Below are 26,776 nucleotides of genomic sequence, written 5' to 3' on the forward strand. Positions count from 1 at the left end.
AAGGAAACTCTCAGAGAAAATTATTCAGAATTTGTCCAAAATTTCAGTCAGTGTCAGCTGGTTTGAATTTATTTTTTTCTGTAGATGTCTATTTGGGTGATTTAGTTTTAATAGAATAAAAGAAGCAGTCTTCTGATTAGGTTATGGTTCATTTCAAAGGTTAAAAGTAGTAAGATTTTCAGAGCTTTAATAACCATGTTCATCAGTAGTCTGGTGTGTGCCAAGCTCTTTTCTGTTCTGTTTTATTAAACTCCCTGAATGCCATTTCTAAATGTTGCGATGAGCTTCGTTTTTAAATGCTTAAGCTATACAGCGTTTCCTTTTTAACCTGCCTTATAATACTGGCGCTATCCAAGAATAACCAGCGAGATGGAGCGTAACGAGGGGTGGGGACTATCATTTATATGTCAAGATTATTTATTTTCTTCATCCTCAAAATTAAGTCTTTTCAGGGAAGCCAGGGAAGGGGACGTGTTCGTGGCTGAGTTAGCATTTCTTTAGGAACAGCAGGGAATACTTTCATAGCCCAGCCGTTTAACACTGCAAACACTCTTTCCCCTCATTTAATCATTTTGTGAAGGGTGGGAGGATGATAAAAATGTGTGCTGTTAGAAAAAATACATTGACGTACACGCCCTCAAAGGATGAGGGTTTGATATGCGTGTGTATATGAGAGCTCATTGTCATAACTCATTGCAGAAATGTCCCTTCACCAATGGCTGACTTTTGGTGGTGAGATCCTCTGGGTTTAATGATCAAGAGTCATTGATTGACCTCAAATATTGTTGCGCATACAGCTGATAATGATTGTATTGAATGAAACATTCTCATCATTCACACGTGAAGTGATAAATCATTTAGGACTTATTGCACATTAGTTACTAGGATCTTTTGGGCATCAATAGGCATTTGCTGCATGATCGTACACATCCCATATCCCATACACCAATGTTTATATGCTTCAAGAAATCAATCCGATGCCATGTTTGGCTGCTTTCCTAGATGCATATTAAGCCCGGTGCTGGATTACACTGTTAATTGGCAAATCTGATTTGAAAAACCCTTTTTAGTTGACAGTATGTCCAGGGAAACTAGCTCTTTAAATTAGTTTGTTGAGATCAATAAAGCTTTTTTTTTGTTTAAGTTTCAATTTCTGCCATTTTCATCCATTTCAAAAGGAGTTTGCTCCAGACTGCTGTCTTATTTCTCTTCTTGATCCTTCCCCTAAACCGCTGGTCTTGGCCGTGGGAAGAGTAACATCATTCGCATCAAAATCCCCCCTCGGTAAGTGCCAAACCCGCTTCGGTTTCAAAGAGCTCCTCATCTGAGATGAATCATAGAGGTTTTGAGGCTGTTCTGGTCTGATCTCTTTGGTTTGTGATGTCATGGGTGGTAGCATCTCTACTAGTTGCTGTCAAAACCTAGCCCAGCAGTTTGCAAACCCACCTGGGGAGTTTGTACTTCCTCTATCTGTCAGCACTTTCCCGCTCTTTTGGCCACCAGACCACATGAGGTCACCTCCAGGGTGTGGCATTTCAGCTTGTGTAAGCGGTTTAGTTTCCGATGATCATTGAACCCCCATCAGGGATCTCAATCCCTCCTACACTAGGTCAACGTAGTGATGGCATTATGTATGTAATGTGAGCTTGTGTTTGTTTGGTTGGATTGGGTCGTTTCCTCGCTGTGTTACCCATGAGGCCGATACTTGTTGATCTCACCGATGATCTCTGGCCAAGGGCAGTGCACTGTTGGCTGGACTGTGTGCCTAAATCCAGTGCAGCCGAGTGTGAACGCATTGGCTCTTCTAGGGCAGTGTGTCCTGTCAGATCTAAGGTGAACACCTGCTGTTTAACTCATAAATCTTTTGTTCACAGAGATGGGCGTATCCATAGGGCAATGCCAGGTCTGTCAGTCAACAGTGGCTAATTTGAGCCTGGACATGGGATGGGCATGTTGCTTGCTGTTCATGATGTCATTTTGTGTGGGTGTTTCTTAAACTTTGGGCACTTTTATGTCCCAAGGGTTGATTTTTATTAAAATCAACAGATTCAACTTTTCTTTTTTGTCATAGGAAGACCACATTAACTTTTTACCATGCCTTCATTCAGTTTAGACTACTATTCAAATGACTTTTATGTATAGATTTTGTTTTAGTCTTAGAATGTCAGAATTAACCTGAAATTTATCACAAAAATATGAATCCTAGTCATTTAAATGTGTGATCATGAATTCTATCAATTAATTTGTCATTCCAACTACACAGAATTGTAATAAATTCTGTTCTAAAGTTAGTGTACTTGTTTGCCAAGGAGACAGTAATGTCATAGAAAAGCTTGAGATGAAATATTACACGTAACGTGAAGAAAACGGAGAAATCTTTTTTTGAGATGTGGTGGAAAAAATTACACTGTGGTGGGAAATAAACTAAAAAGACTAAAGAACTCTCCTGTGATGCACACTACCATTCAAAACAAATTCTGTGAAATACTTTTTCCAGCAAGGATACATTAAATTGATCAAAAGTAAAGACATTTATAATGTTACTAAAGATTTCTATTTCAAATAAATGCTGTTCTGTAACTTTCTATTTATCAACAAACCCTGAAAACTGTATCATGGTTTCTACAAAAAATATTAAGCCGCACAACAGTTATCAGCAATGATAATAATTGAACATTGAAAACATTGACATGTTTCTTGAGCGCCACATCAGCCTATTAGAATGATTTCTAAAGGATCATGTGACACTGAAGACTGTAGTGGGTACTGAAAATTTGTTTTAGTAATGTTTGTTTCTGGAAAGTTTACAGGTTTAAAATAAAAACAATAGTTTTTATTGTTTCCCAAATGAAGTTAGTGTGGTTTGAATGAGAAGATTCCTTACAGTCAGGACAAGAAGAGTTGGATTAATATAAAAAATAAAAAACACATTGTTTTCCCTTCTGTGTCTGTTACATGCCCACATTTTCTGGTCATTTTCCCTAAACTACAGTCCATGTGATCTGGGCTTGTCCTTGTGTTCTGGGCTTGTCCTTGTGTCTTCCTGAAGGTCAAAAGAGCAGCTATGACGATACAGGCAGAGGACAAACAAACCCTTTCCTTCCACTTTAGTGATTTACTTCATCTTCATGACTGATTGATTGCACCCGATGCTCAGTTTGATTCAACACCTGTGTTCTCACAGCCACTGTTTTTCTCTCAGACATCATAAAAGATGTCACAGTCAGTTCATTGAGGTCGTTTGCCAACAACCTTTCCATCTTCTGCTGATCTGCATTTGCTGGTCTCCACTGGCTGGTTGTGTGTGCAGGCATCTTTCCAGTCTACATGTGGATCCAGGAGTCTGCAGGCTGGTTAGATGGTTGTCACGTGCCCAGCAAACATCACAGTTTTAACTTTTTTATTGTCCGCTTTTTATCTTTAAGAATTTGCTGCATACATTGAATGTTTACACTTATTGAATCATTTAGTGATCTATTGCATGAAGTGAAGTACATGTACATTTATGCATTTGGCAAGTGATATTATCCAAAGCGAGTCATGTCTCGTATTTACGATTTATAAGCGACTTGTATTTCATTCAAGGTATATACATTCGATCCGTTTGTGCATTGTTGCCATCCTCTACTGTTTGTGCTACAAGAATGCAGCTATTTTTAGTTCATGCTTTGTTTTTGTACAGTACTTTTTCTTTTAGGGGTGGGTGGTATGACAAATGTTTCTGTTTTTTTTTTTTTTTTATTCCAGTAGCAATACACATCACAAAATAAATATATATATATATATATATATATATATATATATATATATATATATATATATATATATATATATATATATATATATATATTATTATTATTATTATTATTATTATTATTATTATTATTATTATTATTATTATTATTATTATATATATATATATATATATATATATATATATATATATATATATATATATATATATTTATTTATTTTATTTTTTACTGCAAATTCAATCAAAAAAAGTTTGAGGTTACATAATACATCCTTTTACATTTACAATAGATTCAAATACAAATGCACCTTGTGACATTGAAGAACTATCAAAGATGCCTTTTGTTGCAAGTCATATGCTAAAATTTCATTTTATCCATGCACAGTCTCAGCACTGATCTGACATTGATTTGTTTGGTAATGAATCCCAGAGAAATGACTTTCGCTGCTCGGATCTTGTGGGGTGTGTCATCTGTAATATATCACCTGACAAGCAATTTCAAATACTTGTAATGCTGAATCCATCCAGAAGATCATAAATGTCAAAAAAAAATTTTTTTACAAAGTGCAGAGCATCTGTCTGGTCCCTCATAAATTTACAACACCCTTACCAGCAAAGAAATGAATGAACAGGTTGTCGTTTTTTGGGGGATGTTTGCTTGTGAGTTAAATTGTAATTTGAGGACATGGTGTTGGAGAGCATTACTGCTGACATGGTGTTAAAATCTATAATATAATATGATATACGATAATAAATATTTTTTATAATATAATAAATATATATTTTAAATATAATAAAAAGTAAATGATAGAAAGTTTTGGTACCGGACTGAACCAGATTTAACACAACTATGTTACCTGCCATTTTCAGTTTCTGTTTATAGGGTGATAAAATATTATTTGGACCAAAGGTCTGTCTCTCATTTTGTTGATCATTTGGGATCTTCATGTGGCTCTTCATTCACTGAAGGGTTTATGTGTCTGAAGCACCTGCCGTAATCGGAATGATATCATGGCGGCGCAGACGTGCACTGGCTCAAGTAGTCTTATTGGCTTCAGGATGGTTTCCAGGAAGGACTGGCTAGTTCAGACTGAACTTGAGCTCTCAAATCTGTTTGGAAAGTGGAACCATTCTGATTGAAAGCAGGTCGGCCGCTGGGGTTAATTTATAGCCATGGCGTTTATGTGACTGTCTCACCATAAATCTTTTAGTTCCACAAGAGCCTAATGACTTTACCAGAGTCCTTGCTTTTCATGTATATCTCTAAATAAATACATGTTGAATTAGGTCTTTGCAAAACTTTATTACAAGATTAAGTCATCGTCTGTTAAGAAAATAATTATTTTTGTTCAGTTTGAACTCTTATGTTTGAGTTTTCCATTATGAGCTACAGGACTTTTCTCCAAATAAGATAAAGCACAGAAGGAAGAAAAGGAATGTACCTTTCATCCAACAGAGAAAGACGTCGTCCCTCCCGTTTACCTGAGCTGTCCTGTCGCTTTTGAAGACTTTTATATTGTTCATTGCTCACCAGTCAACATGTTATAAAAGGGTTAGGATTTCTTTCTTTCTTAATGGGATTTTTTCTCCTACGTCTAGTCTGATCAGCAACAAATTCTCTCGCTCGCTCTCTCTCAAGGCAAGACCTCTTTTCCAACACTGTTCTGTCGCTCAGGGTTACATTTTCAGACTAAAGACATGTCTCACCACCCTATTGCCAACACTGAGCTTGTGTACATATAGATCATGGTGTGTCTGGGATTTCAGTCTTTCTGAATTAGCTTTTGTTCACTGCTAGGGACCCTTGCCATATCCAAACACCTCGAGGTGCTTGAATCATAGCAAAGATGGTGCACCTTCAAAGCCGATTATTCATGCTTTCATTGCCAGCTTAAGGACATTGGATTGGACCGTAACCTCACAGGTTGTCTGCTGTCGTCATGGGTCTTTATTGTTCAACATTGTTCACCAGAACAAATTTAAAAACTGAGAATTTTATGGTAGATTATCCAGCCACTGACAGAAGCATGCTTTGACTGTTTAGTAAACTGCATTTAGGTAAAAAAGGAGAAAATGTCTTACAAATGAGCTAAAGCCATTGTGACATGACAGATTCATTCATACGCAAGAGGACTTCAGGTTAACTTCCTTAAAAAGCTTAAAAATCTTGACAGTTGTATCAGTCAGAAGCCCTTAGCCTTTTGAATGAATGATGCTGTGATTAGATGAATTCAGATGTGTTCGGAGGTCAGCACTCAAGTGGTCTCAGTGCCAGTCAAAATTCAGAATTGAAGAATTGGCTCATATTGTTTGAGTATTAATTTGAATCAAATTGGCTGCAACACACAGGAATTTGAATTGGAAATAATGGTAATGTTATTTGCTTGATTACAGTTACAAAAATTAAACGGGTAATTTAATTCTTGGAAAGTAGTTCCTAGTTTCGTGACATCGCGTACAATAGAAGTCCCATTTCATTGGCTAGGCGCCAACCAATAAAATGGCTCCTTTGAACACCCCCGCTCCCACCCCCCTTTCTCTCTCGCTGCCACTGAGTTTCAAGTGCAAAAGTTAGTTTTAGAGTAGCAAAAGTCAAGGTGCGAAATTTGAAATTGCAGTGACAGATTTGAGAAGCTGCAAGTGCCTAATTGAGGTTGTAATGTGAATGTAAGATTAAATGCAGATGTATATTACGAGTTTGTGTCTGTCATTGTATTTCTGTGAATGGTATTTTACACATTTGTGACTACTTGTCTGCAGCTTCAAATTCAGAATACAGGTTTGTGACTATTGTCTGCGAGGGCAAATTTCAACATTCAACTTCAGATTTTTATTTTAGAAGTTTTCACATTGGAGCTGAGTGTAAATGTTCACAGAAGTACGAATATTTATTGTACAAGTTCTCAAATTCACATCTACTTGCTCTCGAGTTATGCTACTCTTTTAACTTCATAATAAACCTTCAATCAAGAGCTTTTTGAACATGAAACTTCAGACAAGGGTCTGTCAAACCATCATTTGAAGTTTGTCCTGACATTTTCCATTTAAATTATACTTAATGTGGTTACTGTTTACAAGTTTCTTTGAATATTACTTTATTTTAATTCTACAAGTCAATTTAATTCTACAAATCTTTTTTGTGTGTGCGCCTCAATTCAAATTCAGAAATTGGACTTTTAAATGTTACAGGCGAGATTGTGTGCTAAATTGTGGGTTAATTCATAGTAGTCAATGGCTACAGTCAACTGTCTGGTTACCAACATTCTTTCAACGTTCAACAAATACTCATGGTGTTGACATTACTGTCAGATTCAATGTAGTTGGCAATACATCATCTTTTATTGTCAAACTGCCTCGTTTAAAAACGGATCCACAGTAAAATGAAGCGATCAAACGGACAGTGTCTTACTAATGCGATCTGACTGGAACTTTGTTAAAAATGAAAAGTTCATCTATGCTTTCTTAATGTTATAATCACAAGAATGGCAATGCAAAGATTACTGGAGTAATCCTGTGTTTGCGTCTTTCTCGTATTTACTACTTCGTGACATGCATGAATTAGTGGGCGGGGCTAAAGAGGCAATGATGTAGAAGTAGGCATTGATCTTCCGCTGAGGCAGTCTTTTATCGCATTATGAAGTAATAATGTGACAAAATCCGATACTAGTCTCCTGGCTTCAATAAAAGCTGTTTTTGTACTAACAAGAAAGTTTTGAGTTCTGAAACTTACAGAATATTTTTATAGTACAATGACATCTAATATGTCAAAAGATCAAGGAAAATGTGGCTTCTTAATTCATGACGCCTTTAATTTTGTCATCATTAGTGGCCATGGGTTTGCTGAATATGTTTAAACTGAGGAGCTATAAACCTGCTCTGATACATTACCTATGTTTGAACCTTTTTTTTTTTTGACTCGGGTGGGTTAGATTGTGTGCTCTTCTCTGCAGAAAGTTGACATTCTCAAATTTGCCTCAATCATGTGTGTTTAGCCAGCAGTCCCCCACAGGTAAAACCACTAGTGAAGAGGTATTGCATCAGAAGTATGTAGCCACAGATAATAAACTTTATTTTTTCTTACAACAGTTTAACACAAAATCCGTTCTTTGTGAAGTCATGGTGACGCATCACAGCTGTATTATATTTGGCTGTCATTGACAGGTTTAAATGATATAATGCACAAATGAATCTCTTTGCAGTCTGCGCATGGCATCATACTTGGGCCACCTGCTTCAGAATGAAATGGCACTTGAACTTTGAAGATAAAGATGTGGTCGAAATGAGCTCATGTCTGACAGTTTGTTATTCAGGGAACCTTGATGATTTTTGTACTGAATGTATAGCCTCTTTTTTAGGTTTCTTCCAATATACCTAACAGATTAAATTAATATCCATGTAAATACTTTGCAGCAGCCGTATCATGTTACAGTAGCGGCTCTGCTAATGGTAACTCTTTTTTTTTTCATAATAGACGTTGTGCAGATACACATTAGTGATCTGACAGTGAAGGACTATTTACACAGGCTCACAGAGAAGCTTTGGCAATTTAGAGTTGGTTCAAGATGAAATGGTAGGATATTGTTTTCAACAGATGATAGTCCTCACTTGCGTCATCTGTTTGGTAAGCCACCTTTCGTCTAAGTGCTTCCTGAACAGTGACGCTGATGCAGGATTTTGTGGTGACCGTTTCATTCTGATGGACTAAGAAATATTGGCCCAGTGGCAACCAGTTACTTGTACTTGATTTTTGAGTTTTCAAATCTATCCTTTATCAGCTTACTTTAAGAAATTAATCTACTCCCAGAGGTTTGTTTATTAAAATTTAAATGATTTGTAAAATTATTTAGACAGTGTCTAAAACTTCATAAACACATCCATACCTAAACAAAATGATAACTTTGGCTCTGCTTCCAAGCAAACCATGTCGTCATGGTCAACTATAAGTCACAACTGTCAAGATTGTAATCAAGAGTTCAACACAACGTTTACCAGGTTGTATAATCATTTTACTTTTGTACCCCAAGAGAATTCAGTGTTGACGTAAATTGTCGCAGAAAATGATCTAATATTCCCTCTATTGCTCAATTCAGTGACATCTTAGACTCAGAGTCTCCTGCTCTCCTGCCTTGCCTTCCACCACTTTTGCTGTATTAATATGAAGAATGCAGTCCCAAGTGATTTAGAACTTAATGTTTTATATTGCTAGTGGTTTTGTTGTAATTAACCAGTAAAAAGTAAAGACTGATTTTCAGGGAGTTTCACAGTAGAGTTTTAGACTCAGTCATGCCTTCATCTTCTACAGAAAGAACCTTAAGTCTTTTATTCCCAGAAATGAGGACATTTTGCTCTTTCTTTGTGTAATTAAAGTAATAAAGGTAAAGACTCGGACCGCTGAACATCTCATTTAGGCGCCTCTTAAATTTCCCTCTCCCTTCATCTCTCATGGTGTCTCTCTCTTGGAAAGACCTCTGAAGAGCTGTGCTGCTACTGCTCACATCTACTGTTCTGTCTCTCATCTTTGGACGGGTGTCTCTAAAGGCATCCTGCTGTGGCTTTAGCTCATTTATTATTCCAGCTGTGCTTTTATTAGTGATGTCAAGCTTCTCAGTGTCGCTCAAAGTCTTTTCATAATCTTATACATTAGTATCCAGAAGACTGGCTATTCTATATTTTTAGCTTTTTAAAGTCCTCTTGAAATCAAAATTGACCCTATTTACTTTGTTATCCCACATTACTAGTCTTTTGGTGAACAATTAATCCACGCAAGTTAATGCACAGAAAATGTTTTTTTTTGTCGTGGCAATCTTTAATCAAAATCTGAAAACTTGCTTCCGCTCTGGAATGGCGCTCCTTCCCTGATGACGTCAGTTTGGCGACTTGGGTTTAATATCCTTAACCACTCCCCTCCAAACGTCAGTCTGCTATGAGCGAGGGATGGAGAGGATGTGCGCTAAAAAAAACCTCCCTTTATTCAATATTCCCTTTCACTTGGAAATACGTCACAACACACGTAAATAATGGGAAGTTTGTCAGTTTGACTCGTTTGGTTGGTTTGAAAGTGGTTTTAAGCTTAAAACGATGCTCTAAAGTTTTGCTTAAATTCATCAGTTGAAAAATACTTTCAAATTTTGATCTTTTTCAGTAGTTACTGGTAAAGACCTCCATAAATATGGTTTCCTTCACTTGAAGTTGGAAAACTAGACCACTTACATCCATTAATTTGTATTTTCATATATCAGAGTTGAAGCTCAGGTACATAGTCATGAAAAATCAAAAGGACTATTGACTGATCGTTACGCTACTTCTACGCTATTAAATTTGGGAATGTGAACCTATGACATTGAATGTAATCACAACAGTCAAAAGTTATGCTTTTACGCTATGTTATGTGTATAAAAAAGACACAACAGGGCAAAATGAAAAATTAGAAAGGGCTACGTTGTTTATACAGTTTTTCCTTTATGTTTAGACTTTTAAGTTGTAAAACTATGAATGTAAAATTAAACGTGTCTTGTAGCACAGTTTGAAGTCAGTATGTTAATGATGATTTGGGACAAATATAATGTGATTTAATGGAAAAACTGTTAGTGGCGCAGCAGGATTTTGAATCGTAGCTGAGCGATGTTGACAGACTCATAGAAAATGTTTGAATTTTAAACGTAGCGCAAGGCAGCACTGTGCTTCTCGTTCGGGGTGCGACCCCCTTTATAGGGGCTTCGTGACTTCGTAATTTTAATCAATTTCATAACTTGATCTTCTCTTTGGTGACGCATGTCAGATCTCTCCTGTCATTTCATCTACATAAACCATTCCCCCTTCTTATTGCAAGCTTGCATTCAGATCTGCCTTATCCAATCAACAGTCGATTTATACAACCAAGTCCCTGTCCTACATTCTTTCCTTTTTCTTTTATCAGATTCACTCAGATATACATCACAATATGAAATAAAACGTTGCTACTCCCATTTCATTGCGACTTTAAAGCTAAGGAAACTGGAGTCCAATATAGTTATTTTCTGCAAAAACTAACCATTCTCTGTCTCAGTCTTGGGCTGGTCTGGTGATTAAAATGCTTCCCCTCCCATTTCCGAGCCCTGATACTGTTACCATAGCAACACAGGTTTTTCAGAGCGGCAGAAGCGTGTGGAGTGGAACAGAGGTGCAATTCTGGAAGGAGTGGGAGGGGTCACCAGCTTAAAGTTGTTTCTTGGTGGTTTCTTCTTCCCGAGGGAAGGAAGCTGCTTTGTGATAGCCATCTTGTCAACTTGGCGTTGCAGTGAGCAACGAGAACTCTTAGGGTGGGAATGTTTTGTGCAACCCCCAAAAGTACACAGAGGCACAATTTGTATAATATATATATTACAAAATACCATCTTATTATCTTTTCATCAGCTGAGAACAGTGCTTTTCTCTCTTGTGTGTGTATTCTCAGTTTAATGTCACCCCCTGTATGGCATATCCTCCTGTGCTAAGAACAGTCTCTACTTCCTCTACTTTGTGAGGCTTTGTCCTAGTATCACGCACAAAATCAGGCCTGTTGAAATGATATCCATCTTCAAACTAAATGGAGACAGCTGACTTATCTCTGGAAGTCCACTGCCTTTTCAACACACCAGCATTTGGGGGCTTTTCCTCTCTCCTTGACTTGTTCATCTGTTTTTATGCTTGTTTTGTAGGTGTTTCTGGAATTTTAATACGATTTTGTGCATGCCAATGTAGTTATAGTCGGAGTGAATTTGGGTTTTGTCTTAGATTCTGCCTGACCTCAGGCGACGCTGCTCGTTCCTCGACCCCCTCAGGGATCTTCTGTTATCAGGTTCAGATCTCAGATATGCACCCTGGGTTATGCTCCTCTGAAAGATAGATAGATAGCACACACTTCGAGAGAACTCAGGAAGTTTTGCTGGGGAAAAGACAAAATAATCCACACATTATCAGCTTGAGTTTCCAAAAGATGGACTGCCAAAATGCTTATGTCACTAACAATTTCTGCCCCTCCATCTGATACCTACAGCCCATTGGGAGACAGCCAAAGTGTCTCTGTTATTCATTATGTTCATCAGCGCTTCAGAGACATAGCCAGGTTTATTTTATTGAGGGATCGTCCAAAAATGAGATCTTTCTGGCTCTCTACCAAACCTTAGTGAGGGTCTTGATATCTAGTGTCTAGAATATATCTTCTAATTTATCATTTTGTTCTAACTGTGCATGTTGAGAATTTCCATTGTTTTATTGACTAAACACTTCATATTGTTGCTTATTTTTTTCAAGAACCATTGTTCCTTTATGATTTAGATAAATCTGTTTTCTATCAATTTTTAATGCTGAATGACATTTCTGCCATTTTTTGGATCCCTCCCCCATACTGAGCTAGATGCAGTGCACTGAGACTGCCTTATCTGTTATGATACATGCCATAGCTCAAGTGTCTTATGAGGCAGCATAACTTTTTTGCCTACTGTTCGGAACAACCTTCGCATTGTGAGCTTGCCAAATATGCCTAAAAATGCTGTCTGGGTAGGCAGCTCAACTGGGCACTGTAGTCTTCCTGGAGCCCTTGTGTCTGTAGACAGAGTTGGGGTGAGGCCTATTACAGTAAGGGTGAATTTAAATATAGACATTTCCACACAGATAAATACAGACCCCCCCCCCCCCCCCCCCCCCACAGTACAGTACGCTTAACACACAGTGAGAAAATGGCCCACAGGAGACTGGTATGTTTCTTACAGAAACATTACCCCCCAGCGGGGCCCACAACCATTTTTTTTCTCCTCCTAAATATAAATCAGCCACCATTGTGCAAGTTTTGAAAGACAAAATCAAAGCAGCACATTTAAATGTCAGATGACTTACAGTAGTTTCTGCATCATTTTCTAACAATATGATTCAAAATAAAGCCAGTACTCATGATGTCAGTACTTCACTGCTTTTTCTGCATTTCCAATTACGTCATTACATTTCAAATGTAAATAAATATTTGAAACAGACTTTTGTCTAAATAAAAAAAAAATGTTTTTTTAAAATTGTAGTAAAAATGTGTAATGCCTTACAAATACTTAATGCCTGTAAAACAGGGAGGATGAGGGTGAGCAGCGTTTCACAGCATATCTGATCTTTGAAGTTAAGAAAGGAAGATGGGAGTGCTTTGATGTAAATGTCAGGTTTAAGAGCAGGAGTTTGATGAGTCAGGCTTGAAGTCCTCATAAATCACACTGAGCCCTCCAGTGCTTTTTTCCCTTTCCTTTCTTCCCCTGTGTAGGTCAGAGGACCGAAGTTGTGTTACCCTTTCCTGTAATAAATGCTTTAAGGGGAGGAGGCCAGACATAGTGCTTGAAATCACAAGACTCATGTGTGTGTACGCACACAGCCACAGTCATTCTCGGGAACTGACCTTTTGTTCGTTTACTACATATACTCCATTACTCATACTCTCTCTTGCTGTCCAGGAAGACCAGAATCAACCCTCTCTCTTTCTATCTCTCCCCAATTGGCTACAAAAACGGAGCTGATCCTCACTGGGTAAAAATGCTCAACGGTCTGACAGCAGTTGACTATCTGACAGAGGTTCAGTATCTCTTATTGAGTTACTGTACTCCGGATAGACTCACCAATGTCTTTCTCTTATCATTGGCGCCGTGATCTCATGGTCTGATCTCTGCTTCTGCCACTAATTCTTCTGCGCATCATACAGCCTCCAAATCATTTGTCCTTGGATTCCAACATGCAAATTTTCTTGTTTTTAAGCATTTGTATCATCCAAATAGTGAATATTTCTGGCACTTCAGGTGCTCCAGGTACCAGTATCAAGTGAACTCTTAAGTCGCATTGAATCTGCTAAGTGACTGCTTATTTAAACTAATATTTAATTTAATATTATAAAGAATTGAAAGCACATATATTTTGACACGATATGACTTGGGTGAGCAATGCATTTTTACATTAAGTGAGTGTAAGATGACAGAAAAGGCAATCTAAATGTAATTCTTTTAAAACACACAAAAAAAATATAATGTTGCGATGCCTTAACTACTTGTAGCAATTACTATGATTTTAATTTGATTTATTAATTTGTGTATGTTTTTTTTTATATATTTTTTTAAAAATATATTAAGCCATTGATTGGTTATTAGCCATAACACAATTATTGCCTTGTCAGTATTAGCCAGACTTTTTATATGCATGCGTCTCTAGTACTAGTTAGTCAACAAATAACTTGGCCAACTTTACCTTTTTTTAAACATCAAGATTTTAGTTTAATATGTAAATGTTTGCTCAGTAGTATAAATAGCCTTAGCATTTAAAGCCTTTTCCCCAGTGCAGATGTATATTTCCTTATTTCTTGACTGCCTTGTGCTGTTTTAAATAGTGCATCTGAGACGCCTCATATATTTTAATTCAGCATTGACGTGTCGGTCTTGCTCCAGTTAAGACAGGATGCTTTTCCAGTAACGTGTGTCGGAAAGTATTTCCATCTGAGTCCTCTGCCCCTCGCTTACCTGCCGCTCTGCTGATGTGATGCAGGCCAGGGAACGCTCACGTCTCTGTTTGCAGAGGGTGGTATGTGTTTGTCGGATTGTGTGCTATAGATTCCTTTTTTATTTGTGTGGTATGCGTCTTGGTTTGCGATGTAGTTGCACATATGATTTTATATTCATGAAAGTGGGACATGTTTTATTTTCATCTCTTTCTCTCTCTTCCTCAGTGTTTGCTGTCTCAGCCAAAGTTCTGGGCGGTGGAAGTGACATCACTGTGCCTGAGGACTAAGCTGGAGAGAGGAAGCTCACGGAGAGTTGAACGTGCCATGATGCAAACTCAGGTAGAATGTTGTTCAGAATGCACATCCATTTACAATATTATCATAAATAATGGTTCAAATGCAATCAGGATCACAGTCTATGTGCTACATGTTTCTTAAGCACCAAATCAGCATATTAGAATAATTTCTGAAGGATCATTTTACACTAAAGACTGGAGTAATTCACCATCACAGGAATAAATGTATTTTTGATTAAATAGCATAGACATCTTTTAAAAATATTAAAAAAACTCACCAAACGAAGACTTCTAGTGACTCTGTTGTCATTCTTTTAGTCTGAGGCTCTAAGGAGTGTACAGCTCTTGCCTTTTAATATGAGCTGTAGGGTAGTGATTACTTCATTCAATTTGTTGATTTACTGGTTTCAATGTAATGCTTCCAAAATTTTATAGCACCCGGAGAAACGAGATCCCAGATTTCCTCCTGTTGTTTTTGCTGCATTTGTGTATGTGTGCAAGAGAAATGGACAGATAAGCCCGAGGGAGAAGAATGCGTAAGCTTCCCTTTGGCTGCTTCCCGTTTCCTCTGTCATTTATCATGACAGTTTGTCTCCATGTTTTACTGAGGAAAAGCCAGAACAGTAAAACCTGGAAAGTGCTGATATGTTTGGTGTGTATTCTTGTTCATTTGTGTGTGGATTTTAGGAAGGATTGGAGAATGGAATTTGTCGCTTTATTGAAATTTGCTGAAACAAGTCAGCCTTGGTTCTTCCTGTCCTCCTGATCAAATTGAATTTTCTGGCTTCCAGTGACATTCTGAGGAGCAGAAAGACTTGTTAGCCAGTTAGTTTGTCCATTATGCCAGATTAATTTTTAATTAGTGATGTTTGTTCATTGTAGAACTGTGAAAAATTCTAGCCTCTGCGTTGGCCCATCTCACCACACAGAGACATCTGCTGTATGACTGTTTTGAATCCTCTGTTCTGTTCTGAGAGGGGTTTACTGCTAAAGTTATGGTTTAAGTTTATAGTGTCATCAGTCCTTTTTCAATGGAAGAGCTCCTTAAATTGTCATAAATACAAAATATAACCAATAATTTTAATATCGGCATAAAAGGAAGTGCTCTTTAATGGTTTAAATCTTATCTTTCTAATAGAAGTTTTAAAGTTAACATGGGTGAACATTCATCTGAGGTAGGTCCTCTGTCATGTGGTGTTCCTCAGGGTTCCTTAGCTCCTATTCTTTTTTTCTTTATATATGCTCCCATTGGGTTCTATTTTTAGGAAGCATGGTCTGTCGTTACATTGCCATGCAGATGATACTCAAATCTATCTGCCATTAAAGGGTTAGTTCGCCCATTTAAGACATGAAGTTGTATGCAATCCTTACCAGCACTATAGTGCATACACACTGACCCACTCTGTGGTCACCTCCCTGGTCAGAGTTCTGGCCGCTCGAAGTTTTTCAAGAAAGTATTCCCGGTTAGTTTCCGGGGCCTCAAAACTGTGCGTTTTTACGTGAAAAAATTATATGCATTTCAAAGCTTGATTAATTTACATCACAAAAAACACTCCGGGCAAAATTCATACCTCAGTTTTAATCGGCACTATTTTCTTTCCATTTCTATCAATCCGCGCTGCTGTCAACGTCAACAGTGCACACGTTCCGATGTGCCGGGATCACCGTTCAGATTCCATCGTTATATCCCTATATACTGTTTTAATATTAGACCTCTTTTCACGTGGTTTCCACTGGAGTCTAAACATCAGATTGTTTACCTTACAGTTTAGACATGGGATCATAAATTTAGTAAATAGAGCTTACCCGCAAAATTGTACCTATATCCCTATAAACTGTTTTTATATTAGACCTCTTTTCACGTGATTTCCACTGGAGTCTAAGCATCAGCTTGTTTACCGTACAGTTTAGACATGGGATTATAAAGTTAGTAAATAGAGCTTACCTGTGATACTGGTACAGCAAAACTCTTTAAAATCTTTTATTTTATTTTTCCTCCTTGGTTGGGGATGTAATCGTCTTCGCTGAAGTGAGCACTGCACACACGAAAATCCTTTATTCTGGATATTTTAGCTCCCGCAGAGTAGCCGATGGCAACCAGCCAAAGCTGTCTCATAGCTATATCCGAAACAGGAAAACGATGGAATCTGAACGGTGATCCCGGCACTTTCTTGTGGTCACAACCTGGGAATTTACAAGTTCGCACCATTGTTAATTTTGTACTTTTTAAGTCGTTGTCATTCGATTGTGTAAACACTATGGAACAGCTGATCGGAACGTGCACACTGTTGACGTTGACAGCAGCGCGGATTGATAGAAATGGAAAGAAAATAGTGCCGATTAAAACTGAGGTATGAATTTTGCCCGGAGTGTTTTTTGTGATGTAAATTAATCAAGCTTTGAAACGCATATAATTTTTTCACGTAAAAACGCACAGTTTTGAGGCCCCGGAAACTAACCGGGAATACTTTCTTGAAAAACTTCGAGCGGCCAGAACTCTGACCAGGGAGGTGACCACAGAGTGGGTCAGTGTGTATGCACTATAGTGCTGGTAAGGATTAGGGCTGAACGATATGGACAAAATTTCATATCTCGATTTTCATGCCAGATATCTCGATATCGATACAATACGATATGACTACGTAAGTACTAAAAAAACAATACATTTAGAGTTTGTAAAATACACGATGATGTCTATGGAAGAGGTAATAATAATCCTTTCCATTATAATTCGACACGTTTTATTCATATCAGATACACATTGTGTAAGTAACTTCAGTGTTTACTCTATTCTATTCCCAGCTCACCAGTGGATGAATTCACGTGTTGTAAACATAGAGGTTGTAAATCCAACAGATCCGATTCTCTGACCTGCGTCTGCGGCACAAACTAACACGGCGGCGCCCGCCATCGCGCATACAGCTCAACTAACGCGATCGTTATAATGGTGTTTAAACAACAATATACTTCCACTTGCATGTATTTGACAATCGGAATATCAGATATTTCATGCCATAGCTAACACATTTGTGAATATTCTGAATAAAAAAGGAAAAATGACATAAAGGAAGATCATCATTCATTCAGCGCTGTTGCTGCTGCGGTGTGTCACGTGACAAGCAATGACGCGTCACCATGGAAACGCCGCCCCCCCTCTCACGATATAGTTCCCACGTCCCTGGTAGTGTGCGCGCGCTGGCTTTAGCGGTGCATTCAAGGGCACTCGTAAAACTGATGTTTGTTGTGACTGCCAGAGTTGTATGCAGGGCGAGCGCGGAGAGGGAAAATCTATATCGTCTATATCGTTGTTTTTTTCGATAGTAATATCTTGAAAGTTCATATCTCGATATAGATACGATAACGATATATCGTTCAGCCCTAGTAAGGATTGCATACAACTTCATGTCTTAAATGGGCGAACTAACCCTTTAAAACAGACTTCGAATGGTCTGGAGGTACTCATGACCTGTTTGTCTGATGTGAAGGCCTGGCTCTTTTTAAATTTTCTTAATTTTAATGAGAGTAAAACTGAAATAGTGTTTGGTCCTTCAGATTCTGTTAGTACACCAAAAATACATTTTGGTGAGTTATCCTCGTCTGTGAAGCCTTGGGTTGAAAATCTAGGGGTTGTCTTTGATGATGGGCTTAAATTTGACAAACACATAAATACAGTGTTCAAATCATGCTGCTTTCAGCTTCGACTACTAGTAAAAGTAATGACAAACACATAAATACAGTGTTCAAATCATGCTGCTTTCAGCTTCGACTACTAGTAAAAGTAAAACCTATTCTGTCAAGAAAAAATTCGGAAAATTAATTCATGCTTTTATTACTTCTAGACTGGATTACTGTAACTCACTTTATTTTGGAATTAGCCAGTCAATTAGTCAGTCCCGGTTGCAGATAGTTCAAAATGCAGGTGCAAGACTTTTAACCAGTACTAAAAAAACGGGACCACATTACGCCGGTTTTATGTTCTCTGCACTGGTTGCCCGTGCGTTATCGAGTGAATTTTAAAATTCTTCTTTTGGTGTTTAAATCATTAAACGGCCTGGTCCCTCCTTACCTCTCGGATTTATTAACTGAATTATTATTATTATTATTAATATCGTCCAGTTCTGTCTCTCCGGTCGTCTAACCAGAGATTGTTATGCATTCCAAAGTTGAAGCTGAGATTCAGGGGTGACCGCGCCTTTTCAGTAGCTGCCCCCAGACTGTGGAATGCTCTGCCTGTCTGTATTCGCTCTGCATCATCACTGTCTGTTTTTAAATCTAAGCTAAAAACTCATATTTGTGAATTGGCATATAATCAATGAGGAAGTTGTATTGCATTGTTTTTATTTTTTTTATTTTATTATATTGTATTGTCTTCAGCACATTGGACAACCTAGGTTGTGATTAATGGTGCTATATAAATAAAATTGACATTGAGAATTTGCTACAGTAATTTAAGTCTAGTCTTGTGAGAAATGGCTTTTTTTCATTTAAATGTATTTATTTACTATTTATTATTATTATTATCATCCATGTACTTATCCATTTTATTATTTATTATCATGTTATTTTGTTATTCATCAATTAATTAATTAATTAATTAATTAATTAATTAATTATTATTAGGACTAAGTGCTGTTTACAAATATCAAATAAAGAAGTGTTGCAGGGCTTAAAAGGATGGTTCACCCAAAATTGAAAATTCTTTCTTCATTTACTCTTCAAGTTGATCCAAACCTGTATGAATTTCTTTCTTCTGCTGAACATAAAAAGAAGATATTTTTCAGAATAAGGGTAACCAAACAGTTGATGGGCCCCATTGGAAAAAAATGGTGGGGGGAAGTCAATGGGGTCTATCAACTGTTTGGTTACCAACATTCTTCAAAATATCTTCTTTTGTGTTCCTTTTGCTGTGGCTGATGGCATCCCTCTTTTTGATCTCAAGTGAAATCCATGGATGTGACCATGAGCGCTGCAGGTGTTCATCAGTTAAGAGCTGAGAATTGAAGGGTGCGATCAGACACTCTCTGTATGAACATCTGACAGATGGAAGGTCATCAGCAGGCAGAGTTTGGTGTGACACATTGCCCTCCTACTTTTTTGATCGCTTTCTTTTTTCCTTTAAGTTTTAAGTGTTTGCCCAGTGGAGCTGCTCTCTGACATCCCAAAACTCAATGTGACAGATCATTGGGGGAGTCTTGACATTAGGAGGCCACCCTGAGGGGCAAGTTTGAGTCCGACAGGAGATCACTGCAAGTCACACAAACACCTGTCCATCACAGAGTTAGAGAAACATGAAGCGCTTAGCAAATCCCACTCCTGACACCAGTGAGTTCAGTCACCCTGAGAAGGATCCCAGCTGAGCAAGGCCCCCGGAGCGACGGCGAGAGAGTGACAGCACACTCTCCGAGAGGACGAAACACTTTAACAAAGTTCAACAGATGAGAGAGAGAGGGAGGATGTAGAAAGAAAGTCAGGTAGTGCGTTGTAGAGGTACAAATCTGCATATTCAATTTGCACACCCCTCTTTTCTCAAAAGTTTGAATGCCCTTTTTAAGTCAATCTTTGAGATGTTGAGCTCTTTTGTGAGTGATTCAGTACTGCCCTGACATAACGGATGTTGACAAACAAAACTAAAAAAATGACTGACTTGGTACAAATTGACCTCCTCTAGTGGTGCAACGGATCATCATTGATCCGTGATCAGGGACAGGTCATTTTATTTAACGTTAAACAGAAACATTACTAAAGTGTAGGTAGTGTAGGTAGAGCGTGACGCCTCATTCGCGCCACAAGATCTCCAGACGCGCGTAAACGCGTCTTTACATTGACTTTACATTGAAATCACTCGCGTCAGACGCTCTATTCGCGTTTGGTGTGAACGCAGCATGGGTGAGGGCAAGAGAGAGAAAGAGGTCTGCGGGTCTTGGCCATTAGTTGATTTACTTGTTTTTGTGTAGGTAATACGTTGTCAAATATGTTTAAACTTAAATAAACTATCTATACAAGTAGTTATGTCTCTTTGTATTAATTTGTCCTGTTATTGACATAATGCGCGTCATTGACAAAATGCGCAACCAGATGTTCGAATATGTGTTTTTTTAGAGGGAATATTTTTGAGCATGTTTAACAGTGGAAACACATCAAGCATTGGTCCATGTTTAAAGGAATGTTGCACTTTAAGTTGTTTTTCATTAATTATGTTAAAAAGAAGATATTATGCCTTGTGCACTTTAAGTTGATTTTATATATTTTATTTTAATAATTTAAAAGTGTTAATAAACAAAACAAAAAATTGTTTTTTTTGCTGATCCGAAAAATGATCCAATCCGTGACTCTGATCTGAGAAACGATCCGAACCGTGAGTTTTTTGATCCGTTGCACCCCTAACCTCCTCAAAAGTTAACATATCCTTTGTTTTTCATATTGTGTGTTGCCTTAAACATCAGTGACTGTTTGCAGTCCTTTTGTTTCGATTCGGATAAAACTGTAAATGTCATACAGGCAATATGGCCGTCCTTATAAGGATTGGTATTGTTGGAGTTAAAGAATAGAAACAAGGCTCATGACTTTAGGCCAACTAACTGGAAAATAATAAGCAGTGTAATCTTTTTACCTGGTCGTCAAACTTAACAGCTCCGTGACTGTGATGTCTATAATTTGTATGTAATCAAGTGTTGCTGAAATAAAATCAGACATCCAAAATAAAATTTTAGATGTAATTCTTAATAGTTGTGGAAATCAAAAATCTTGCTCTTGATCATTGTCATCATTGAGAAATTGTTTTCTAATATTGTACAGTCAAGACTGTCCATCTGGTTTAAAGGAGAACTCCGGTCAATTTTAACATTGAGTTCATTTTTTTGTAAATTTGGAGTGCTGTCAGTACAGAGAACAACGACAAAAATCGGTGTTGCCTACATCGTGTTATCCTCTTTTTAAAATTTGCACCCTGTTGACTTCAATGGGGCAAGTTTTAAACCTGCTTTTAGCCTCTTAACATTCTTGATGTGTCATTACAAGTGCCCAGCCATGTGAGTGATTCCTTCAGAGTGAACACGGGTGAATCTGACTGCAGTAGATGTGAAAGATATGAATAAAAGTGATGTTATTTCAGCCAGCGCACATACCTGTATTTACATCCTGTTTTCGGTCGAAGTCCACAGTAGTCGATTGTCGAGTTCACGCGCATAGGTTTAGTACGTACGATCATGCGCCCGAACTCGACAATCGACTACTGTGGACTTCAGCCGAAAACAGGATGTAAATACAGGTATGTGCGCTGGCTGAAATAACATCATTTTTATTCATATCTTGCACATCTACTGCAGTCAGATTCACCCGTGTTCACTCTGAAGGAATCACTCACATGGCTGGGCACTTGTAATGACACATCAAGGATGTTAAGAGGGTAAAAGCAGGTTTAAAACTTGCCCCATTGAAGTCAACAGGGTGCAACTTTTAAAAAGAGGATAACACTGTGTAGGCAACACCGATTTTTGTCGTTGTTCTCTGTACTGACAGCACTCCAAATTTACAAAAAAATGAGCTCAATGTTAAAATAGACCGGAGTTCTCCTTTAAGTACTTGGTTCAATCAACTCAAGATAAAGTGAGAAAGCAGAGTTCAAGGCCCAGTTGCATAAAAGCCCTTGAGTTAAGAAAACCCTTAGTTATAAGGTTAAGTGTACTCTTAGTGAAACATGGATTGCAAGAAAGTACCTAAGGGTCCACTTAAGAAACCTTAAGGCTGTCATTAAGTAATTCCCTTAATTACTTGTTCCCTTAAGTTCTGTTATGCGTTGCAACAAAGTCCTTAGTCACCATTTAGCCCTAAAAAAGAAAAAGGGATAAAAACGGGTCCCTTAAGTCATCTGCTGAACTCGAACGCGATTGTTATTTGAGGAGGAAGTGCATTTTTAGCGATCAGAATAAGCCAGTTAAAAAGTATGACGTGAGACCGTGTGTATTGTCAAAAATAAAATTTGGCTTGGGTGTTTTTCCTCCGTCTTTTAAAAGAATTGTTTTTTTTGTCCTTGGTCCAGTTAGGACTAGGCGTTGAGGACACCGAACAAGCCATTCTGTATTTTCGTGCTTAATTTCAAGGCTGCAAAATCTAATCAAATCACCAAACAGACAAAGTGGCGTTGATGCATGAGTACAATACAATAACGAGTTGGAAAAATATAATGCTATTTAATGTAAAACTATGCGAATTGCATGGAAGGATTTTGAGTGTCCTCAGGTGTCGTAGCTAGAGTCAGAGAAACAATGTGCTCGAATTTTAGGACGCTCTGTGTCGTCCGTCAGACTGCCTTTAATAATCTCTGTAACTCAAAAATTGTAGTTACAGCTGTATAGTTTAGTAAATATAAAATTTGTTTAAAAGTCAGTGGTCCATTATGTTCTGTTTATTGTGGGAGATTACATAACTACCCTGTATAGCAACTGCTGCTTCATTGCCATATTTTGCCAGAAACTATCGTAAAATGCTTTGTACAAACACTTATGTAAGGGTGACAGTTAAGACGTTTGTTGCAATGCTCTTAAAGAAATCTCTTGCCTCAGGGATTTTATTCCCCCTCTGATGGTGGCGCTACAGAGTTTCACTACCAAAACCCTTAATAGATAAAGGGAGTCCTTTGGCCACCCCAATTTTATTCCAAGTATTTGGAATATTTGGGTATTTGGATTTGTTTTTAATGAACTGAATCATCTACTTGACTGCAGACTCAGACCTCCATTAATGGCAGAAGTTCTGATTGGATGAATTCTAGGCACATACTGAACATTTTTACAGTCATTCATAAATGCTCATTAGCTTCACATTTGATGTAATCAATTCAGAAAGATTTTTGTTTTGTCTTAAATATTATTCCCCTTCTATTCTGAATAGTCGTGACATTTTCATGAATATCGCACTGACTCCTTATCTCCACCTCCTTGCTGCTGTTCAAGTTTCACAGCGGTACTTGACAAACTTCATTTCCTCTGCCTCCTCTGGCCTTTCTTCTGAGATCAAGAATGTAAAGTGTGTATTCAGAAATGGCAGAAAGGCACTTCGCCTATGTGCTCGGCATTTTTCTCACAGTTTCGAGTTGCCGGTATCTAGGCCACTGAGTGGGCTAAAACTTCAGAAAAGTTTTTATTCCCTTTGTGTATTCTGAATGGCAGAGCCTCTGGTGCATTGTTGGATTAGAGGCGCTCTTTGTGACCACACAATTTGCCTGTTTGGGGCTTAACACCACGCGCTATCGACTGCTGCCCTCTTATTTTTCGTTTAGGACTCCGATCAGACCCTGGCTGAAGTAGATTTCTCTAAACGTAAAATTCAATTTCAGTGCTTAATCAATAATATCCCTGAAATAGAAGTTGGCAGCTTGGTTCTTGGTATGGATTTAGGCATATCACAGCAACGCTGAAAGAAAATAGACTCATACACATATGACGTACGGTATTTTTGGAGCAGAATTTTTTTTTTTTTTTTTTTTTTTAAGTAATTCAGCAGAGAGATGTTAAAAAAAAAAAAAAAAATCTACAACAGATGCACACTGCAGTAAATGTATGACATTCATTTTATATGAATATGATGCAACCATACACAAACAATGCATATATAATACATTACATATAGTACACACTAATATCATATAGCCTAGATCAGGGGTGCCCAACCCTGCTCCTGCCGATCGACTGTCCTGCAGAGTTTATCTCCAACCCTAATCAAACACACCTGAAGCAACCAATTAAGGTCTTCAGGATCACATGAAAATTAAAGGCAGGTGTGTTTGATTAGGGTTGGAGATGAGCTGTATTCACACCTCTACTATTGAATCCAACATATCATCAGTGCTCGGATTCACTTCAATGGTGCTCTCAAGTACGACTTGCAGACTGAGCGGTAAACGAAACGCTTTTGGCTATTTGAAAAGGGTGAGGAGCCATTCAGTATGTCCCGCCTTAGCTTCCTGTTTCAGTGGAAATTGTCAATGCATCATACAAAGCTGCGTGTTCCAAGGCACTTCAGTGGGCCTTTAAATTGCAGTGAATGGATTTTGACTCCATGGGGCTTATCCTCCTTAAAAGTATGCTGAGTCATGAAGCATGCTCAGTGATGTCATTTCCTTCTGTCGCTGTATTTGGCTCTTGGAGTTCCTCCATGGAAAGGTTTATGTGTAATTCAAAATAAACTGCCAAATTGTCAACTGTAGGGGAATTTACTTTGCCCCATTTTGTCAAAAAGCACACAGCCTCCACAGCTGTATCCCTCAGCCCTCCTGATCGGAAGATTAGCATTTATATATTTCAGGCATTTTTCATCCATGGAAATGCTAAATAAGTAATTAGTTATCTGCTACCCGCAGACAAGCTTTGCCATCCTCCATAGAAACTGATTGTATCTACTCAGTCGGAAGTTTTATTTCCAGATGAGTTTCTTCCAAAGTGAACCCCAACCAGAACTGGAAAATTACATCTAGATTGGATTTTTTTTTTTTTTTGTCATCAGTTTACGAAATGCATTTTATGGAATATGTAATGTTTCCTTACTTCTGCTTGATTCCAGAATGTTCTGGAACTGAAATGTTGCAGACATCAGTTCCAAATTAAGTTATTTACAGCATTTTGGGTGGACATTATTTAAAGGGATACTTCACCGATTTTTCATATTAAACTATGTTATTCCCTCAACTAAGACGATTTGATACATACCTCTCTCGTCTCAGTGCGTGCACTCAATCGCTCTGGCGCGCGGCGACACTTTGATAGCACTTAGCTTAGCCCAGTTCATTCATTAGGATCCAGACAGAGATGAAGCTAGAAGCGACCAAACACCTCCACGTTTTCCCTATTTAAATACAGTTACACGAGTAGTTACATGACCAAGTATGGTGACACAAAATAAAACGTGGCGCTTTTCTAAGCGGGTAAAAAGGATAACTATAATGTATGGCGGAATAGCACTTGGGAGCAACTTTTTACTGCGCCGAGTCGAAGTGCTCCCAAGTGCTATTCCGCCATACATTATAGTTATCCTTTTTACTGCGCGCCTGAGCGATTGAGTGCACGCACTGAGACGAGAGAGATATGTATATAGTTTAATATGAAAAATCGGTGAAGTATCCCTTTAAGTTGGTACAGTTATAATTCCATAATGTGTTTAGGCCTTCTCCTCCTATTAGTGCCAGTTGCAGTCCATATTCATAATAATTGACAGCTGGGGGTGTCAATTTAATATTTGTGGGGTAATGCGATAGACATCGTTCTGTGCATTTATTTTTACTATTTAGCAGGTAAGGATGGCCATCAGCTTCCAATGTGCATTTGTGGACTTGTCTGCATGTTGTACACAGCTGCATTGTGTTATTGTGTTTTGTCTTGTTGCTTTTTGAAATATTGACACTTGTTTGTGAACAGAACGAGTGTTGATCTTCTCACTAGAGACTCAAACAGCAGGCCTGCACATGCTTTAACTGAGTTTAAGCACCAGTCAAACCCTGTAGCATTTCTCAGTGGAGAGTAGAGAGGCATCTTTAAAATGAATAAAAATGCTATAATTTTGGCATGTGCTGGCACATCTATTTGTTATTGCTCTCACTCTTGGAATTTCTGATTTGGGTTTGAGTTGTTTTTTTATGCTTCTAGATCACTTTTTTCCATCTTGTTAATGATTGGAAAATACATTTAGGTCTGTGTGATGAGCAATAAATTAAAGCAAAATGTGAAGGGTTGACTCACTGGAATAGTTTTTAAGTTGTTTGCACCACACTGCATTTTAATAGCTTGGGGTTGTTTTTATCACTGTCAGATATCACACCAAACACTAAGCACATTAGAAATACTCATTATATTGATGCCTTTGTGTTCCAGGGAGGTCTGAAATTCATGAAGATTTGTGTTAGTGATCAGTGTGAGCATTCCTATTCATCTTAATGGTACCCTCCAAAAGTATATGATTTGAGATTTTGGCTCATAGGTGCTCAATTCTATTTACTACCTTGTTTTGCTTATAGCAAACTCTAAGGAAAATCTGCATTATTGTTAGAATAACACCGTGCCCTAAACAGACGTGCCGCTATAAAAGTCATCTTTTCCATGTAATCAGAGTTTTTGTCCTAACCAGCTGTGACGATTCTATTTTAGAAATGGTTTCTATTTCTGCGACGTCGTGGCTGGAACAACAGAAAGTATGATATGATAATATAAGGTACTGCTTATGTGCTTTATTTAATGTTAAATGCGTCTAATGTGAGTTTGA

General features: G+C 37.9%; 1 protein-coding gene across 1 annotated transcript in view; it reads left to right on the forward strand.

Annotated features, from left to right (window-relative positions):
* The window catches only part of ttc27 (tetratricopeptide repeat domain 27), an 83,304-nt gene that overhangs the window by 29,826 nt on the left and 26,702 nt on the right, over window positions 1–26,776 (forward strand). Inside the window, exon 6 of the mRNA XM_079852669.1 lies at window positions 14,457–14,570. Within this exon, the coding sequence (XP_079708795.1) occupies window positions 14,457–14,570 (114 nt within the window). The remainder of the gene's footprint in view (window positions 1–14,456; window positions 14,571–26,776) is intronic.

The sequence above is a fragment of the Squalius cephalus genome (assembly GCF_949319135.1).
Source record: "Squalius cephalus genome assembly, chromosome: 20".
Lineage (NCBI taxonomy): Eukaryota > Metazoa > Chordata > Actinopteri > Cypriniformes > Leuciscidae > Squalius > Squalius cephalus.